This window comes from Chiloscyllium punctatum, chromosome X, assembly GCF_047496795.1.
Source record: "Chiloscyllium punctatum isolate Juve2018m chromosome X, sChiPun1.3, whole genome shotgun sequence".
NCBI lineage: Eukaryota > Metazoa > Chordata > Chondrichthyes > Orectolobiformes > Hemiscylliidae > Chiloscyllium > Chiloscyllium punctatum.
Genome location: NC_092791.1, coordinates 9,352,341 through 9,374,154, shown reverse-complemented (window position 1 = coordinate 9,374,154; position 21,814 = coordinate 9,352,341). Strand labels below are relative to the sequence as shown.

The following is a 21,814-nucleotide window of genomic DNA, read 5'->3' as shown; positions in this document are numbered from 1 at the left end:
AGGGACTGGGTGGGACAGTGGGTTATCACACTGTCCTTTCACACTGAGGGACTGGGTATGACAGTGGGTTATCGGACCGTCCTTTCACACTGAGGGACTGGGTGGGACAGTGGATTATCGCCCTGTCCTTTCACACTGAGGGACTGGGTGGGACAGTGGGTTATCACACTGATCTTTCACACTGAGGGGCTGTGTGGGACAGTGGGTTATCACACTGTCCTTTCACACTGTGGGACTGGGTGGGACAGTGGGTTATCACACTGTCCTTTCACACTGAGGGACTGGGTGGGACAGTGGGTTATCACACTGCCCTTTCACACTGAGGGACTGGGTGGGACAGTGGGTTATCGGACTGTCCTTTCACACTGAGGGACTGGGTGGGACAGTGGGTTATCGCACTGTCCTTTCACACTGAGGGACTGGGTGGGACAGTGGGTTATCACACTGTCCTTTCACACTGAGGGACTGGGTGGGACAGTGGGTTATCACAATGTCCTTTCACACTGAGGGACTGGGTGGGACAGTGGGTTATCACACTGTCCTTTCACACTGAGGGACTGGGTGGGACAGTGGGTTATCACACTGTCCTTTCACACTGAGGGACTGGGTGGGACAGTGGGTTCTCAGACTGTCCTTTCACACTGAGGGACTGGGTGGGACAGTGGGTTATCACACTGTCCTTTAACACTGAGGGACTGGGTGGGACAGTGGGTTATCACACTGTCCTCTCACACTGAGGGACTGGGTGGGACAGTGGGTTATCACACTGTCCTTTCACACTGAGGGACTGGGTGGGACAGTGGGTTATCGCACTGTCCTTTCACACTGAGGGACTGGGTGGGACAGTGGGTTATCGCACTGTCCTTTCACACTGAGGGACTGGGTGGGACAGTGGGTTATCGCACTGTCCTTTCACAGTGAGTGACTGGGTGGGACAGTGGGTTATCACACTGTCCTTTCACAGTGAGGGACTGGGTGGGACAGTGGGTTATCACACTGTCCTTTCACACTGAGGGGCTGAGTGGGACAGTGGGTTATCACACTGTCGTTTCACACTGAGGGACTGGGTGGGACAGTGGGTTATCACACTGTCCTTTCTCACTGAGGGACTGGGTGGGACAGTGGGTTATCACACTGTCCTTTCACACTGAGGGACTGGGTGGGACAGTGGGTTATCACACTGTCCTTTCACACTGAGGGACTGTGTGGGACAGTGGGTTATCGCACTGTCCTTTCACAGTGAGTGACTGGGTGGGACAGTGGGTTATCACACTGTCCTTTCACACTGAGGGACTGGGTGGGACAGTGGGTTATCACACTGTCCTTTCACACTGAGGGGCTGGGTGGGACAGTGGGTTATCACACTGTTGTTTCACACTGAGGGACTGGGTGGGACAGTGGGTTATCGCCCTGTCCTTTCACACTGAGGGACTGGGTGGGACAGTGGGTTATCACACTGATCTTTCACACTGAGGGGCTGTGTGGGACAGTGGGTTATCACACTGTCCTTTCACACTGTGGGACTGGGTGGGACAGTGGGTTATCACACTGTCCTTTCACGCTGAGGGACTGGGTGGGACAGTTGGTTATCGCACTGTCCTTTCACACTGAAGGACTGGGTGGGGCAGTGGGTTATCACACTGTCCTTTCACACTGAGGGACTGGGTGGGACAGTGGGTTATCACACTGTCCTTTCACACTGAGGGACTGGGTATGACAGTGGGTTATCGGACCGTCCTTTCACACTGAGGGACTGGGTGGGACAGTGGATTATCGCCCTGTCCTTTCACACTGAGGGACTGGGTGGGACAGTGGGTTATCACACTGATCTTTCACACTGAGGGGCTGTGTGGGACAGTGGGTTATCACACTGTCCTTTCACACTGTGGGACTGGGTGGGACAGTGGGTTATCACACTGTCCTTTCACACTGAGGGACTGGGTGGGACAGTGGGTTATCACACTGCCCTTTCACACTGAGGGACTGGGTGGGACAGTGGGTTATCGGACTGTCCTTTCACACTGAGGGACTGGGTGGGACAGTGGGTTATCGCACTGTCCTTTCACACTGAGGGACTGGGTGGGACAGTGGGTTATCACACTGTCCTTTCACACTGAGGGACTGGGTGGGACAGTGGGTTATCACAATGTCCTTTCACACTGAGGGACTGGGTGGGACAGTGGGTTATCACACTGTCCTTTCACACTGAGGGACTGGGTGGGACAGTGGGTTATCACACTGTCCTTTCACACTGAGGGACTGGGTGGGACAGTGGGTTATCAGACTGTCCTTTCACACTGAGGGACTGGGTGGGACAGTGGGTTATCGCACTGTCCTTTCACACTGAGGGACTGGGTGGGACAGTGGGTTATCGCACAGTCCTTTCACACTGAGGGACTGGGTGGGACAGTGGGTTATCGCACTGTCCTTTCACACTGAGGGACGTGGTGGGACAGTGGGTTATGGCACTGTCCTTTCACACTGAGGGACTGGGTGGGACAGTGGGTTATCGCACTATCCTTTCACACTGAGGGACTGGGTGGGGCAGTGGGTTATCGCACTGTCCTTTCGCAGTGAGGGACTGGGTGGGACAGTGGGTTATCGCACTGTCCTTTCACACTGAGGGACTGGGTGGGACAGTGGGTTATCGCAATGTCCTTTCACACTGAGGGACTGGGTGGGACAGTGGGTTATCGGACTGTCCTTTCACACTGAGGGACTGGGTGGGACAGTGGGTTATCACACTGTCCTTTCACCGTGAGGGACTGGGTGGGACAGTGGGTTATCACACTGTCCTTTCACACTAAGGGACTGGGTGGGACAGTGGGTTATCGCACTGTCCTTTCACACTGAGGTACTGGGTGTGACAGTGGGTTATCACACTGTCCTTTCACACTGAGGGACTGGGTGGGACAGTGGGTTATCACACTGTCCTTTCACACTGAGGGACTGGGTGGGACAGTGGGTTATCGGACTGACCTTTCACACTGAGGGACTGGGTGGGACAGTGGGTTATCGGACTGTCCTTTCACACTGAGGGACTGGGTGGGACAGTGGGTTATCACACTGTCCTTTCTCACTGAGGGACTGGGTGGGACAGTGGGTTATCGGACTGTCCTTTCACACTGAGGGACTGGGTGGGACAGTGGGTTATCACACTGTCCTTTCACACTGAGGGACTGGGTGGGACAGTGGGTTATCGGACTGTCCTTTCACACTGAGGGACTGGGTGGGACAGTGGGTTATCGGACTATCCTTTCCCACTAAGGGACTGGGTGGGACAGTGGGTTATCACAGTGTCCGTTCACACTGAGGGACTGGGTGGGACAGTGGGTTATCACACTGACCTTTCACACTGAGGGACTGGGTGGGACAGTGGGTTATCACACTGTCCTTTCACACTGAGGGACTGGGTGGGACAGTGGGTTATCACACTGTCCTTTCACACTGAGGGACTGGGTGGGACAGTGGGTTATCACACTGTCCTTTCACACTGAGGGACTGGGTGGGACAGTGGGTTATCGCACTGTCCTTTCACAGTGAGGGACTGGGTGGGACAGTGGGTTATCACAGTGTCCTTTCACAGTGAGGGACTGGTTGGGACAGTGGGTTATCACACTGTCCTTTCACACTGAGGGGCTGGGTGGGACAGTGGGTTATCACACTGTCCTTTCACACTAAGGGACTGGGTGGGACGGTGGGTTATCACACTGTCCTTTCACACTGAGGGACTGGGTGGGACAGTGGGTTATCACACTGTCCTTTCACACTGAGGGGCTGGGTGGGACAGTGGGTTATCACACTGTCCTTTCACACTAAGGGACTGGGTGGGACGGTGGGTTATCACACTGTCCTTTCACACTGAGGGACTGGGTGGGACAGTGGGTTATCACACTGTCCTTTCACACTGAGGGACTGGGTGGGACAGTGGGTTATCGCACTGTCCTTTCACAGTGAGGGACTGGGTGGGACAGTGGGTTATCACACTGTCCTTTCACAGTGAGGGACTGGGTGGGACAGTGGGTTATCACACTGTCCTTTCACACTGAGGGACTGGGTGGGACAGTGGGTTATCACACTGTCCTTTCACACTGAGGGGCTGGGTGGGACAGTGGGTTATCACACTGTCCTTTCACACTGAGGGACTGGGTGGGACAGTGGGTTATCACACTGTCCTTTCACACTGAGGGGCTGGGTGGGACAGTGGGTTATCACACTGTCGTTTCACACTGAGGGACTGGGTGGGACAGTGGGTTATCACACTGTCCTTTCACACTGAGGGACTGGGTGGGACAGTGGGTTATCACACTGTCCTTTCACACTGAGGGACTGGGTGGGACAGTGGGTTATCACACTGTCCTTTCACACTGAGGGACTGGGTGGGACAGTGGGTTATCACACTGTCCTTTCTCACTGAGGGACTGGGTGGGACAGTGGGTTATCGGACTGTCCTTTCACACTGAGGGACTGGGTGGGACAGTGGGTTATCACACTGTCCTTTCACACTGAGTGACTGGGTGGGACAGTGGGTTATCGCACTGTCCTTTCACACTGAGGGACTGGGTGGGACAGTGGGTTATCGGACTGTCCTTTCACACTGAGGGACTGGGTGGGACAGTGGGTTATCACACTGTCCTTTCACCGTGAGGGACTGGGTGGGACAGTGGGTTATCACACTGTCCTTTCACACTGAGGGGCTGGGTGGGACAGTGAGTTATCACACTGTCGTTTCACACTGAGGGACTGGGTGGGACAGTGGGTTATCACACTGTCCTTTCACACTGAGGGACTGGGTGGGACAGTGGGTTATCACACTGTCCTTTCACACTGAGGGACTGGGTGGGACAGTGGGTTATCACACTGTCCTTTCACACTGAGGGACTGGGTGGGACAGTGGGTTATCACACTGTCCTTTCTCACTGAGGGACTGGGTGGGACAGTGGGTTATCGGACTGTCCTTTCACACTGAGGGACTGGGTGGGACAGTGGGTTATCGCACTGTCCTTTCACACTGAGGGACTGGGTGGGACAGTGGGTTATCGGACTGTCCTTTCACACTGAGGGACTGGGTGGGACAGTGGGTTATCACACTGTCCTTTCACACTGAGAGACTGGGTGGGACAGTGGGTTATCACACTGTCCTTTCACACTGAGGGGCTGGGTGGTACAGTGGGTTATCACACTGTCCTTTCACACTGAGGGGCTGGGTGGGACTGTGGGTTATCACACTGTCCTTTCACACTGAGGGACTGTTTGGGACAGTGGGTTATCACACTGTCCTTTCACACTGAGGGACTGGGTGGGACAGTGGGTTATCACACTGTCCTTTCACACTGAGGGACTGGGTGGGACAGTGGGTTATCACACTGTCCTTTCACACTGAGGGACTGGGTGGGACAGTGGGTTATCACACTGTCCTTTCACACTGAGGGACTGGGTGGGACAGTGGGTTATCACACTGACCTTTCACACTGAGGGACTGGGTGGGACAGTGGGTTATCGGACTGTCCTTTCACACTGAGGGGCTGGGTGGGACAGTGGGTTATCACACTGTCCTTTCACACTGAGGGACTGGGTGGGACAGTGGGTTATCACACTGTCCTTTCACACTGAGGGACTGGGTGGGACAGTGGGTTATCGGACTGACCTTTCACACTGAGGGACTGGGTGGGACAGTGGGTTATCGGACTGTCCTTTCACACTGAGGGACTGGGTGGGACAGTGGGTTATCACACTGTCCTTTCTCACTGAGGGACTGGGTGGGACAGTGGGTTATCGGACTGTCCTTTCACACTGAGGGACTGGGTGGGACAGTGGGTTATCACACTGTCCTTTCACACTGAGGGACTGGGTGGGACAGTGGGTTATCGGACTGTCCTTTCACACTGAGGGACTGGGTGGGACAGTGGGTTATCGGACTATCCTTTCACACTGAGGGACTGGGTGGGACAGTGGGTTATCACAGTGTCCGTTCACACTGAGGGACTGGGTGGGACAGTGGGTTATCACACTGACCTTTCACACTGAGGGACTGGGTGGGACAGTGGGTTATCACACTGTCCTTTCACACTGAGGGACTGGGTGGGACAGTGGGTTATCACACTGTCCTTTCACACTGAGGGACTGGGTGGGACAGTGGGTTATCACACTGTCCTTTCACACTGAGGGACTGGGTGGGACAGTGGGTTATCGCACTGTCCTTTCACAGTGAGGGACTGGGTGGGACAGTGGGTTATCACAGTGTCCTTTCACAGTGAGGGACTGGGTGGGACAGTGGGTTATCACACTGTCCTTTCACACTGAGGGGCTGGGTGGGACAGTGGGTTATCACACTGTCCTTTCACACTAAGGGACTGGGTGGGACGGTGGGTTATCACACTGTCCTTTCACACTGAGGGACTGGGTGGGACAGTGGGTTATCACACTGTCCTTTCACACTGAGGGACTGGGTGGGACAGTGGGTTATCACACTGTCCTTTCACACTGAGGGACTGGGTGGGACAGTGGGTTATCACACTGTCCTTTCACACTGAGGGGCTGGGTGGGACAGTGGGTTATCACACTGTTGTTTCACACTGAGGGACTGGGTGGGACAGTGGGTTATCACACTGTCCTTTCACACTGAGGGACTGGGTGGGACAGTGGGTTATCACACTGTCCTTTCACACTGAGGGACTGGGTGGGACAGTGGGTTATCACACTGTCCTTTCACACTGAGGGACTGGGTGGGACAGTGGGTTATCACACTGTCCTTTCTCACTGAGGGACTGGGTGGGACAGTGGGTTATCGGACTGTCCTTTCACACTGAGGGACTGGGTGGGACAGTGGGTTATCACACTGTCCTTTCACACTGAGTGACTGGGTGGGACAGTGGGTTATCGCACTGTCCTTTCACACTGAGGGACTGGGTGGGTTAGTGGGTTATCGGACTGTCCTTTCACACTGAGGGACTGGGTGGGACAGTGGGTTATCACACTGTCCTTTCACCGTGAGGGACTGGGTGGGACAGTGGGTTATCACACTGTCCTTTCACACTGAGGGGCTGGGTGGGACAGTGAGTTATCACACTGTCGTTTCACACTGAGGGACTGGGTGGGACAGTGGGTTATCACACTGTCCTTTCACACTGAGGGACTGGGTGGGACAGTGGGTTATCACACTGTCCTTTCACACTGAGGGACTGGGTGGGACAGTGGGTTATCACACTGTCCTTTCACACTGAGGGACTGGGTGGGACAGTGGGTTATCACACTGTCCTTTCTCACTGAGGGACTGGGTGGGACAGTGGGTTATCGGACTGTCCTTTCACACTGAGGGACTGGGTGGGACAGTGGGTTATCGCACTGTCCTTTCACACTGAGGGACTGGGTGGGACAGTGGGTTATCGGACTGTCCTTTCACACTGAGGGACTGGGTGGGACAGTGGGTTATCACACTGTCCTTTCACACTGAGAGACTGGGTGGGACAGTGGGTTATCACACTGTCCTTTCACACTGAGGGGCTGGGTGGGACAGTGGGTTATCACACTGTCCTTTCACACTGAGGGGCTGGGTGGGACTGTGGGTTATCACACTGTCCTTTCACACTGAGGGACTGTTTGGGACAGTGGGTTATCACACTGTCCTTTCACACTGAGGGACTGGGTGGGACAGTGGGTTATCACACTGTCCTTTCACACTGAGGGACTGGGTGGGACTGTGGGTTATCACACTGTCCTTTCACACTGAGGGACTGGGTGGGACAGTGGGTTATCACACTGTCCTTTCACACTGAGGGACTGGGTGGGACAGTGGGTTATCACACTGACCTTTCACACTGAGGGACTGGGTGGGACAGTGGGTTATCGGACTGTCCTTTCACACTGAGGGGCTGGGTGGGACAGTGGGTTATCACACTGTCCTTTCACACTGAGGGACTGGGTGGGACAGTGGGTTATCACACTGTCCTTTCGCACTGAGGGACTGGGTCGGACAGTGGGTTATCACACTGTCCTTTCGCACTGAGGGACTGGGTGGGAGAGTGGGTTATCACACTGTCCTTTCACACTGAGGGACTGGGTGGGACAGCGGGTTATCACACTGTCCTTTCGCACTGAGGGACTGGGTGGGACAGTGGGTTATCACACTGTCCTTTCTCACTGAGGGACTGGGTGGGACAGTGGGTTATCGGACTGTCCTTTCACACTGAGGGACTGGGTGGGACAGTGGGTTATCGCACTGTCCTTTCACACTGAGGGACTGGGTGGGACAGTGGGTTATCGGACTGTCCTTTCACACTGAGGGACTGGGTGGGACAGTGGGTTATCACACTGTCCTTTCACACTGAGGGACTGGGTGGGACAGTGGGTTATCACACTGTCCTTTCACACTGAGGGGCTGGGTGGGACAGTGGGTTATCACACTGTCCTTTCACACTGAGGGGCTGGGTGGGACAGTGGGTTATCACACTGTCCTTTCACACTGAGGGACTGTTTGGGACAGTGGGTTATCACACTGTCCTTTCACACTGAGGGACTGGGTGGGACAGTGGGTTATCACACTGTCCTTTCACACTGAGGGACTGGGTGGGACAGTGGGTTATCACACTGTCCTTTCACACTGAGGGACTGGGTGGGACAGTGGGTTATCACACTGACCTTTCACACTGAGGGACTGGGTGGGACAGTGGGTTATCGGACTGTCCTTTCACACTGAGGGGCTGGGTGGGACAGTGGGTTATCACACTGTCCTTTCACACTGAGGGACTGGGTGGGACAGTGGGTTATCACACTGTCCTTTCGCACTGAGGGACTGGGTCGGACAGTGGGTTATCACACTGTCCTTTCGCACTGAGGGACTGGGTGGGACAGTGGGTTATCACACTGTCCTTTCACACTGAGGGACTGGGTGGGACAGTGGGTTATCACACTGTCCTTTCGCACTGAGGGACTGGGTGGGACAGTGGGTTATCGCACTGTCCTTTCGCACTGAGGGACTGGGTGGGACAGTGGGTTATCGCACTGTCCTTTCACACTGAGGGACTGGGTGGGACAGTGGGTTATCGCACTGTCCTTTCACACTGAGGGACTGGGTGGGACAGTGGGTTATCGGACTGTCCTTTCGCACTGAGGGACTGGGTGGGTCAGTGGGTTATCGCACTGTCCTTTCGCACTGAGGGACTGGGTGCGACAGTGGGTTATCGCACTGTCCTTTCACACTGAGGGACTGGGTGGGACTGTGGGTTATCACACTGTCCTTTCACACTGAGGGACTGGGTGGGACAGTGGGTTATCGCACTGTCCTTTCACACTGAGGGACTGGGTGGGACAGTGGGTTATCACACTGACCTTTCACACTGAGGGACTGGGTGGGACAGTGGGTTATCGGACTGTCCTTTCACACTGAGGGGCTGGGTGGGACAGTGGGTTATCACACTGTCCTTTCACACTGAGGGACTGGGTGGGACAGTGGGTTATCACACTGTCCTTTCGCACTGAGGGACTGGGTCGGACAGTGGGTTATCACACTGTCCTTTCGCACTGAGGGACTGGGTGGGACAGTGGGTTATCACACTGTCCTTTCACACTGAGGGACTGGGTGGGACAGCGGGTTATCACACTGTCCTTTCGCACTGAGGGACTGGGTGGGACAGTGGGTTATCACACTGTCCTTTCTCACTGAGGGACTGGGTGGGACAGTGGGTTATCGGACTGTCCTTTCACACTGAGGGACTGGGTGGGACAGTGGGTTATCGCACTGTCCTTTCACACTGAGGGACTGGGTGGGACAGTGGGTTATCGGACTGTCCTTTCACACTGAGGGACTGGGTGGGACAGTGGGTTATCACACTGTCCTTTCACACTGAGGGACTGGGTGGGACAGTGGGTTATCACACTGTCCTTTCACACTGAGGGGCTGGGTGGGACAGTGGGTTATCACACTGTCCTTTCACACTGAGGGGCTGGGTGGGACAGTGGGTTATCACACTGTCCTTTCACACTGAGGGACTGTTTGGGACAGTGGGTTATCACACTGTCCTTTCACACTGAGGGACTGGGTGGGACAGTGGGTTATCACACTGTCCTTTCACACTGAGGGACTGGGTGGGACAGTGGGTTATCACACTGTCCTTTCACACTGAGGGACTGGGTGGGACAGTGGGTTATCACACTGACCTTTCACACTGAGGGACTGGGTGGGACAGTGGGTTATCGGACTGTCCTTTCACACTGAGGGGCTGGGTGGGACAGTGGGTTATCACACTGTCCTTTCACACTGAGGGACTGGGTGGGACAGTGGGTTATCACACTGTCCTTTCGCACTGAGGGACTGGGTCGGACAGTGGGTTATCACACTGTCCTTTCGCACTGAGGGACTGGGTGGGACAGTGGGTTATCACACTGTCCTTTCACACTGAGGGACTGGGTGGGACAGTGGGTTATCACACTGTCCTTTCGCACTGAGGGACTGGGTGGGACAGTGGGTTATCGCACTGTCCTTTCGCACTGAGGGACTGGGTGGGACAGTGGGTTATCGCACTGTCCTTTCACACTGAGGGACTGGGTGGGACAGTGGGTTATCGCACTGTCCTTTCACACTGAGGGACTGGGTGGGACAGTGGGTTATCGGACTGTCCTTTCGCACTGAGGGACTGGGTGGGTCAGTGGGTTATCGCACTGTCCTTTCGCACTGAGGGACTGGGTGCGACAGTGGGTTATCGCACTGTCCTTTCGCACTGAGGGACTGGGTGGGACAGTGGGTTATCGCACTGTCCTTTCGCACTGAGGGACTGGGTGGGACAGTGGGTTATCGCACTGTCCTTTCGCACTGAGGGACTGGGTGGGACAGTGGGTTATCGCACTGTCCTTTCACACTGAGGGACTGGGTGGGACAGTGGGTTATCGCACTGTCCTTTCACACTGAGGGACTGGGTGGGACAGTGGGTATGTAAGACACTTGTCTATATTGTAGCATTGTATGGTATTTTAGGCCTCATCTAGGATCAGATCAGTCCCTACAATGTTTCCACTAGTTTGGAGATCATTGGCATTGTCATTTCTGACAGTCTTGACAGGTCATCAAGTGAGCAGTTGATGGTCACTTCTGGCCCCTTGTTGTTCATTGATGAATGAAAGCCATTCGAGGATGTGGTTCAAATGTTCTGCCAATATTTCTGGAATTTGACTTTTCCCGTGAGTTTTGTTGATCTCTCTATACTGAAAATTGAGAATGGGAGGAACAGGAGGCTGTTGTGAGAAGTGACTGAGGAGGATTCTAGGAGAGATTAGCTACGAAGTGATGGAGGGCCCAGTCAATGAACGGTGAAACCGCAAATATTATATTACTGGAGTGTTTCCTTCCCTCCCTCCTCCTCTGTGCAAAAATAGAGAGCAAGAAGAGCTTCGAAAGAGCAGAGCCTCCACGGCATGCCAGGAAAAATGGCAGGGACTCTGGGAAAGCTTGTGGTGTGTGAGGCAGGTTTTCGATTCTCACGACATTCAGGACCATCACATCTGCATGAGGTTCCAGAAGGTAGCAGTCATTGAACAACATCTGGCAAATTGGAGCAGTGACTCTCCTCACTGCATATCATCCAAGAAGGAGAGAGGTTTCTGGAACAGTTGTCCCAGACAGTGGACACTCCACATCACGATAGGCAGGCAAGGTGGAGTGCAGAGATGGCAGGGGAAGGGCTGACCATTCACAAAAAGGAAAGGGACTTGCAGGCCCCAGGACCCCAGAATTTGTTGGATCTGCCTAACAGGTCTGAAATGTTTGATGTCTATTTAAGGGACAACCCAATTGAGTCAAGGGTGGATGACTCATGGGAAAAACCACAGCGCCATGGTCATCAAAGCTACTCTGAGAAAAGGCAGAGAGGCTGGGAGGCAGATTAGAAAGGTAGGTTCGAAAAGGTCGATTCTGAGTGGCTGACTCAGTAGCTCGAAGGATAGACAGTCGAGTTTACAGCTGGGAGTATGGACCTTCTGGCCACTTGGTCTTCCGGACATTGTTCCAACTTGTCATTGTATGCACTTAAGATGACAGCCTACTGCTGAATCTGACCTGAAGCCATGTGCAGCACAACCCTGACCTCTTTAAGTAGTCATGGTCCATTACTGTTACAATGTACATCCGTAAAGATATGGGTAGAATTTCTCACTTCAAAGATGACCACCGAACCTTCCATCTCTCTTTGGGCAGACCTTTGTTTGGCATCAGCCAAAGTCCAGGGCGCATATGCTATAGGGCATTCCTCTCTGCTGGGCCACGGGTGAGCCAACACTACCCCAATACCATCCAGGGAGGCATCGCATGTTGGCATCGCATCTCACTTGGGATCGCAGTGGGCCAACACCTCGGATGACAATAGCTGTTTTTTCACTTCCCAAAAGGGTACTTCTCAGCTACCAGACCCTTTCGAAGGCCTGACCCTTTGTGAACATGAAAGGTAAGGGTGCTAGGATGGGGGCATCTTACATAGAAATTTTCCGTAATAATTCGCCAACTGAAGGAAAGACCCAAGCTCCAGTCCAGACATAGGAACCAGGGCACCTTTGATCACCCTCACTTTATTTTCCAATGGATGCAAGCTGGTCTTGTAAACTCTATAGGCCAAGTAGGTTACTTGGGGTGACTGGGACACACATATTTCCCTCTAAGACCTTCACTTGCCGAGGATAAACATTTAAGCACGACGTCCAAGTTCTCCAAGTGCTCTTTATTGGTCTTCCAAATTGTTGGCACATCATCCAGATAAATGGCGACCTGCGGGTGACCTTGAAAATGGCACAGGCTGAAGCTACCCCTGACGTTTCGGACATCAGGCCCTGATGAAGGGCTTGAAACGTTGATTCTCCTGCTCCTCGGATGCTGCCTGACCCACTGTGCTTTTCCCAGCACCGGACTCGCTTCCTGAAAAACTTCTAGGTATTTACTTAGGACCTCACTTGGGCCTGAGCCTTTTACCACAGCCAGCTCCTTCTCACAAAGAACTGGAACTGAAGTTGTATCCTTAATCTGTGGGGGACCCCCAGGATAGGTTCACAGCCTGGCCGAGGTCTCATGCAAACTGAAGGATTGGAGTCGAGAGCAAATTTTGGGAAAGACTGGTCTCGCGATCACTGATCTGAGTCTGCATACAATAAGGACCAGCGACTACAATGGCCTGTTGACGAATATTTGAACCGTTTGGCCAAGGTTCGGCTTTGTTTTGGAGTTTTGCTGTGGGCTGACCTCGAGTCCCTCTATTCAGGATAGGCCCTCAGTTAGTCGAGTGGTGTTTCCCAACCTCAGTTGGCCTGACGAGATTGCCTACTTCCATTGACATACCTTGTAAGTCAGAAGGTCCACTTGCTGCGTTTTCGAACAACAAAGCCAGCTGCGGTGCCCCTTTGAGTCCAGTTGCGTAGTACCTGACACTAACCCAGCTAGCACAGAGCTGGCTCTCAGAGTGAGCAGAACCCCTAACTCTCCTATTTATATCTGTCAGCCAGGACCCCCTGATTAGACCAAGTCAACAGCCCCAATCAAGGAACTCCGACTCTGAGTCTACCTGGCTGACCTCTTTTGCAATCACTACAGATTCCATCGAAGGTTTCAAAAGAGAGCTGGAGATATATTTGAGAGTGATGAAGGTAGAAGGCTACAAAGATAGGGCTGGAGAATGCGTCTAGCTGGGTCGCTTTTCTGGGAGCTGGTACAGACATGATGGGCCAAATAGCCTGGTTCTGTACTATAAACTTTGATGACTCTGATTGGTGTGAACTGAGAGACTGGGACTTGTTGATTTCAGGTGTCCCTGAATCTCTGGCAGTCTGAATAGGACTGGGGTTTCTGGGCTTTGAGTAAAGTGTCTCGTGTCTGTCTGAGCTCGCACTGGGCAGGCCTATGGATGCTTTGGTCACACAGCGGTGACTTGTCAATGAAGGAGAGCCTGTTGTTTCTGGATCCACTCATCTATTTTATTGAGAGGTCGAGCCAAGACCTGAATGTCGCCTCGTCATCATTAATGCAATCGGGTGTCCACTTTCACTGTGGATAGGAACATATTCCACAGAGGATTCCACAGAATAACAACCCACTGAGGAGAAAATATTCTCCTCATCATTGTCTTAAACAGGAACTCTCTTAAGGGGACGTTTTATTCTTAAACCGTGTCTCCTAGTCTTTCTCATAAGAGGAAACATCATTTCAGAATCCACCCTGTCCCATGTTTCAATAAGATCACCACTTAAGATTCCCAGATCCCTCAGCACCTTTGGGGGTGAGCACGGTGGCTCAGTGGTTAGCACTGCTGCCTCACAGTGCCAGGGTCCCAGGTTCAATTCCAGCCTCAGGCGACTGTCTGTGTGGAGTGTGCACATTCTAAATTCCAACAGGTAAAGATGCAACTTTCTTCATAAGGTAAGCCCTTCATTCCAGCAAGGAGTCAAGTGAACTGCCTCGAATCCACTTATATCTCCTTTTCAACTAAGGAGAGCAAGCTCTACATAGTTCTCCAGATGTGGTCTCACTGAGGGCTTGTACAGCTGACATAAAACTTCCCTCCATTTATACTCTATTAGCCTTGCAATAAATGAAAGCATTCCACTTAACTTCCTAGTCACTTGTACTTTCAAATTGACCTTTTTGCAATTCACATACTCGGATTCCCAGATCCCTCTGCACCTTTGGGGGTGGCACGGTGGCTCAGTTGTTAGCACTGCCACCTCACAGCGCCAGGGACCCAGGTTCGATTCCAGCCTCTGGTGACTGTCTGTGTGGAGTTTGCACATTCTCCCCGTGTCTGCGTGGGTTTCCTCCGGGTGCTTCAGTTTCCTCTCACAGTCCAAAGGTGTGTAGGTTAGGGTGGATTGGCCATGCTAAATTGTCCCATAGTGTTAAGTCAGAGGGAAATGGGTCTGGGTGGGTTACTCTTCGGAGGGTCGGTGTGGACTGGTTGGACGGAAGGGCCTGTTTCCACACTGTAGGGAATCTAATCTATCAAATCCCAGCGTTCTGCAGTCACTCACTATTTCAATAATCCACTGCTCAGCACATAACTTCAGCAAGAGACCAGTGCCGTTAACACCCATCCTTTCTGATGACCCTATTCCCATGCCTAGAAATCAGTACCAGCTCTTGTGCTGAAGTCATGAGAATAGTTAGCTTGTCTAACTTTGATCCAGCAGCAATTAAGTGGTGGAAGTCTTGAGAAGCTGCCTCTGTGGGAAGCATGGCAGGGGAGCAGTGCCACAATCCTACACTGGAGAGTCAGCCTATGGTGTTCTCAATCAGGTTCCTGCTGTTCCACGCTCTCTTACTCAGCTTCACCATAGCAGCTGAGACATGAAGTGGCAGATTGTTGGTGACTATGGAGCCAAGCTACGTGAAGTGTGAACAGCTTTCAGTATCACACCGCCACCTCTTTCTGTCTCAGAGAGAAGACTGGAGCCTGAAGTTGAGAGCCGAGTGAGCAACATGGCACATCTGAGGAGCACCAAGGCAGGGAGGTTCAGAGGAGCATTCAGAAAAGCAGTGAAGCAGAAAGTAAACATCTGATATGCTGTTTTTACTACTTTGCAGGTTCTTACTGTAACCGTACCTGGGATGGATGGCTGTGCTGGGACGATGCTTCTGCCAAATCGATGTCTGCACAACATTGCCCTGATTACTATCAGGTCTTTGATCCTGCAGGCAAGTCTGTTCACTGCTATTTATCGAATTCCATCCCCCTCCACCTCCCAAACGTATCTTCATCTTCAGCGCATTATTGTGTGATCTATGACCATAAACACACATCCCACAAAGAGGAAATACTCAAATAGGCTCCTAATGAAAAGAAACACAAACTCTGTTCCTAGTGAGATGCCGTCTGTAAAACTGTGAACAGTTCCGGGCTCCAAACCTTAGCAAAGAGACACTGGCTTTGGAGGGAGTGCACTACAGATTCACCAGAGTGATAATTGGACTCCAACTGGGTGAAGAGATGGGGAGAGATTAAACAAATGTTAGCTGTCATCCCTGGAATTAATAGGCCAAGGGATGATTTGATCAAAGATTTCAAGATATGAAGAAGAGATAGGGGAGATGGAAACACTTGGTGGGGTGGCACGGTAGCTCAGTGGTTAGCACTGCTGCCTCACAGCACCAGGGTCCCAGTTTCGATTCCAGCCTCGGGCGACTGTCTGTGTGGAGTTTGCACATTCTCCTCGTGTCTGCGTGGGTTTCCTCTGGGTGCTCTGGTTTCCTCCCACAGTCCAAAGATGTGTAGGACAGGTGAATTGGCCATGCTAAATTGCCCCATAGCGATAGGTTCATTAGTCAGAGGGTCTGGGTGGGTTACTCTTCGGAGGGTCAGTGCAGACTGGTTGGGCTGATGAGCCTGTTTCCACACTGTAGGGAATCTGATCTACTTTTCACTTGTGGGTGGGTGCAGGTGTCCAGGACTGAGGGGCATAATCAAAAATTAAAGACACGTATCAACGTTCTGATTTCAGCTTTGTCGTGCATGCTGGTTGGACAATAGAGATCCCAAAACACCCAAAGGATTCTGAAGTGATCATTGGAATGTAGGACCAGAAGGGTCCATTAGCTCCCTGAATTATCCCACCATTCAGTGAGATCAGGGCTGATCAGTGACCTAACTCCATAGGTCTGCCATTGTCCACTTTTAACTTAACAGCTGTAACAAGTACCCATCATTGTCACTTTGAAGTTTAATCATTGATTTCGCACAATCACCATGAGAGCATGAGAATCACAATCTCCTCCTGTCCTGTATAGAATCATAGAATTGTACAGCACAGAAACAGATCCTTCAGTCCCACTTGTCCATGCTGACCAAATATCCCAAACTAATATAGTCCCATCTGCCAGCATTTAGCCTATATCCCTCTAAACCCTTCCTATTCATATACCCATCTTTTAAATGTGTAATTGTACCAGCCTCCAGCACTTCCTCTGGCAGCTCATTCCATATACTCTCCACCCTGTGCATGATAAGGTTACCCCTTTTTAATCTTTCTCCTCTCACCTTAAACCTCTGTCCTCTAGTTTTGGACTCCCTTACCCTGAGAAAAAGACCTTGGCTATTCACGATTTTATAAACCTGTATAAAGTCACTCCTCAATCTCCAGCATTCCAGGGGAAACAGCCTCAGCCTCTTCAGCCTCTCCCTGTGACTCAAACCCTCCAACCTTGGCAACATCCTTTTCTGAACTATTCCAAGTTTAGCAACGTCTTTCCGGAGACCAGGATTGAATGCAATTTCACTCCTGACTGGTCTGTCTCTAATTTCTGATTATGGCCTTCAGTCCTGAACACCTGCCCCCACCCACAATAAGTGGAAAGTGTTTCCATCTCCCCTATCTCTTCTTCGTATCTTGAAATCTTTGATCAAATCATCCCTTGACCTTCTAAACTCCGGGGATGACAGCTAAAATTTGCTTAATCTCTCCCCATCTCTTCACCCAGTTGGAGTCCAGTTATCACTCTGGTGAATCTGTAGTGCACTCCCTTCCAAAGCCAGTGTCTCTTTGCTAAGGTTTGGAGCCCAGAACTGCTCACAGTTTTACAGGTGGCATCAAACCAGGGACAAAGACAGAAATTGCTGGAAAAACCCAGAAGGTCTGGCAGACTCAATTCTGAAGACAGGTTACTGGACCCAAAACGTTAACTCTGATTTCTCTGCACAGATGCCACCAGACCTGCTGAGTTTCTCCAGGAATTTCTGCTTTTGTTTCTGACTTCCAGAATCTGCAATTCTTTCTTTTTCTTTGTTTCGTGATCTAGCCGGGGTTAAGTGTAACTAAAGCTTGTATTCTAATCCACTAGGTATAAAGACCAGGATTCCATTCACCTTTTCAATGTTTTTTTTGTACTTGGTCATGACATTTAAATGATCTAAGTATCTGGATCCCCAAGTCTTTTTTGTTCCTCCACGTTTCTAGCTTTTCCCCATTTAGGGAGATCCTTTGTAGGTCTAAAATGGATGAGTGCACATTTTCCAACATTCCAATCCATTTCCAGTTTTGTTTTTCCAACTACGCTGTTTACAATGCTGCCCATTTTTAATGTTCTTGACACATTTAGATATGGGACTGTCTATCTCATCAATTCAGCGCACAGCTGAGGCCCCAATGCAGTTTGCTATGGATCACCATGAGTCATGTCCTGCCAGTCGGAGGATTTGTCCATTGTCACTACTCTCGGTCTCCTTCTGCTCAGCCAGTTTCCTATCCGGTCAATAATTTGCCTTTGGTTCCATGAACTTAAGCTAACAGTCACTTTATGAGTTATTTTATCAGTTGCCAACTGAAAGTCCACAGTCAACACGGTTACCATTAGATGAGCCTTTTTACTTTCCAAATGTTCATTGAATTCAAATTTCACGACCTACCATGTTGGGATTTGAACCCATGTCCCCGGAATGCTGAATTATTAGTTCAGTGACGTTGCCATTATACCACCAAATGAATGAGCACTACAAGCTCATGGCAATTTCAATGATACTTCCCCACACTCTGCTTCCTGTAAGGAATCCATTCTATTCTTCTTGTTCCTCTGTTTGCATTGACTCCATTCTAATGATGCCACCTTCCACACAAGTGCTTCTGATATGTCATCCTTTCCCCTCAGCAGAGGATTCTCAACCACTGTGATTGACAGGGGCCCCTCTACTCTGCCTGATCAATAGGTTACACTCCTGGTCTCACCTTTCCCTTTCCTTCTCTCATCCTCACTTTTAACCCAGCAACCTCGAAATGCCACAGATGATTCTCTGCCATTTCTGCCATCTCCAAGGTGGTCCCTCTGCCTCCCATATCCTCACCTGCCCTTCCTTTTTCAGAATCCTAAAGGGCCTGTTCCCTTCATGACCCCTTGCTCCATTCTTCATCATCCCGGACACTTCCTTCCATGTTGTGGCTCTGTTCGCCGAGCTGGGAATTTGTGTTGCAGACGTTTCGTCCCCTGTCTAGGTGACATCCTCAGTGCTTGGGAGCCTCCTGTGAAGCGCTTCTGTGATCTTTCCTCCGGCTTTTGTAGTGGTTTGAAACTGCTGCTTCCGATTGTCAGTTCCAGCTGTCCGCTGCAGTGGCCGGTATATTGGGTCCAGGTCGATGTGCTTATTAATTGAATCTGTGGATGAGTGCCATGCCTCTAGGAATTCCCTGGCTGTTCTCTGTTTGGCTTGTCCTATAATAGTAGTGTTGTCCCAGTCGAATTCATGTTGCTTGTCATCTGCGTATGTGGCTACTAAGGATAGCTGGTCATGTCGTTTCGTGGCTAGTTGGTGTTCATGGATACGGATCGTTAGCTGTCTTGCTGTTTGTCCTATGTAGTGTTTTGTGCAGTCCTTGCATGGAATTTTGTACACCACATTGGTTTTGCCCATGCTGGGTATCGGGTCCTTCATTCTGGTGAGTTGTCTGAGAGTGGCTGTTGGTTTGTGTGCTGTTATGAGTCCTAATGGTCGCAGTAGTCTGGCTGTCAGTTCGGAAATGCTCCTGATGTATGGTAGTGTGGCTAGTCCTTTGGGTTGTGGCATGTCCTCGTTCCTTTGTCTTTCCCTTAGGCATCTGTTGATGAAATTGCGGGGGTATCCGTTTTTGGTGAATACATTGTAGAGGTGTTCTTCTTCCTCTTTTTGCAGTTCTGGTGTACTGCAGTGTGTTGTGGCCCTTTTGAATAGTGTCTTGATGCAACTTCGTTTGTGTGTGTTGGGGTGGTTGCTTTCATAGTTTAGGACTTGGTCTGTGTGTGTGGCTTTCCTGTAAACCTTTGTGGTGAATTCTCCGTTCGGTGTTCTCTGTACCAACACGTCTAGGAATGGGAGTTGGTTGTCCTTTTCTTCCTCTCTAGTGAATCGGATTCCTGTGAGTGTGGCGTTGATGATCCGGTGTGTGTTCCCTATTTCTGTGTTTTTAATGATTACAAAGGTGTCATCCACATATCTGACCCAGAGTTTGGGTTGAATTTGCTGTGAGACTGTTTGTACTAATCTTTGCATTACTGCTTCTGCTATGAGTCCAGAGATGGGTGAGCCCATTCCTAGACGCGATGGTACAGAGAACACCGAACGGAGAATTCACCGCAAAGGTTTACAGGAAAGACACACACACAGACCAAGTCCTGAACTACGAAAGCAACCACCCCAACACGCACAAACGAAGTTGCATCAAGACACTATTCAAAAGGGCCACAACACACTGCAGTACACCAGAACTGCAAAAAGAGGAAGAGGAACACCTCTACAATGTATTCGCCAAAAACGGATACCCCCGCAATTTCATCAACAGATGCCTAAGGGAAAGACAACGGAACGAGGACATGCCACAACCCAAAGGACTAGCCACGTTACCATACATCAAGAGCATCTCCGAACTGACAGCCAGACTACTGCGACCACTAGGACTCATAACAGCACACAAACCAATAGCCACTCTCAGACAACAACTCACCAGAATGAAGGACCCGATACCCAGCATGAGCAAAACCAATGTAGTGTACAAAATCCTATGCAAGGACTGCACAAAACACTACATAGGACAAACAGGAAGACAGCTAATGATCCGTACACACAAACACCAACTAGCCACGAAACGACACGACCAGCTATCCTTAGTAGCCACACACGCAGATGACCAGCAACATGAATTCGACTGGGACAACACTACTATTATAGGACAAGCCAAACAGAGAACAGCCAGGGAATTCCTAGAGGCATGGCACTCATCCACAGATTCAATCAATAAGCACATCGACCTGGGCCCAATATACCGACCACTGCAACGGACAGCTGGAACTGACAACCGGAAGCGGCAGAGACAAACCACTATAAATGCCGGAGGAAAGATCACAGAAGCGCTTCACAGGAAGCTCCCAAGCACTGAGGATGTCACCTAGACAGGGGACGAAACGTCTGCAACACAAATTCCCAGCTCGGCGAACAGAACCACAACAACGAGCACCCGAGCTACAAATCTTCTCACAAACTTTGAACTTCCTTCCATCCCAACAGCACCTTCCTGGCCAAGTGCAGGAGATGCATCACCTGATCTTTTATCTCCACTCTCTCCATTGTCCTTGGCCTCAAAAACTCGATGGGACGTGAAACAGCAATCTACTTGTACTTCTTCCAATCTGATCTACTGAGTTTACAGTTCACAGTGCACCTCCACACTGGGGAGATAAAACACAGACTGGGTGACTGCTCTGTGCAACACCTCCATTCAATTTGCAAGTCTGACCTCTGAATTCCCAGTCACCTGTCATTTTCTTCGAGGAGAAAGTGAGGACTGCAGATGCTGGAGATGAGAATCGAGAGTTGGGGTGCTGGAAAAGTGCAGCAGGTCAGGCAGCATCCAAGGAGCAGGAGAATCAACGTTTCAGGTCAGGATTGAAGTGTTTTTGCCCGAAACGTCAATTCGCCTGCTTCTTGGATGCTGCCTGACCATCTGTGCTTTTCCAGCACCACTCTCTCGACTGTCATTTACTTCTCTTTCATCCCATTCGAATCTCAATGACCTCTGCCTCTGACAGTGTCCCAGTGAAGCTGATGGTAACGTCTACCTCCATTCTGCTTCCTTGTTTTTTGCGGGTTTTGGGTTCACTTTCTTGTTTTCTATTCATTTCCTTTCAGACGAAAGCCAACCAACTTTCTGCCATTCACACCTCCTTGAGACATATCCATCGCTTCTTGCCACTTCACATTCCCTTGGACCTTGTGTCATGAAGCCTTTCATTATTTAATCTCTCCTGCTCTCCATCCGATCAGAGACGTCTCTTTCCCCCAACCTACCTCTCCTTCTCCCTCACTGACAATCGACCAGATTTCTAACTTGGCCCGGT

The 21,814-nt window shown here is 51.1% G+C and overlaps 1 protein-coding gene across 3 annotated transcripts in view; it reads left to right on the top strand.

Annotated features, from left to right (window-relative positions):
• The window catches only part of LOC140471165 (calcitonin gene-related peptide type 1 receptor-like), a 264,420-nt gene that overhangs the window by 193,623 nt on the left and 48,983 nt on the right, over positions 1-21,814 (top strand). For all 3 annotated transcript variants that reach the window (XM_072567045.1, XM_072567046.1, XM_072567047.1), the window contains one exon: positions 15,548-15,658. In XM_072567045.1, the coding sequence (XP_072423146.1) occupies positions 15,548-15,658 (111 nt within the window). The remainder of the gene's footprint in view (positions 1-15,547; positions 15,659-21,814) is intronic.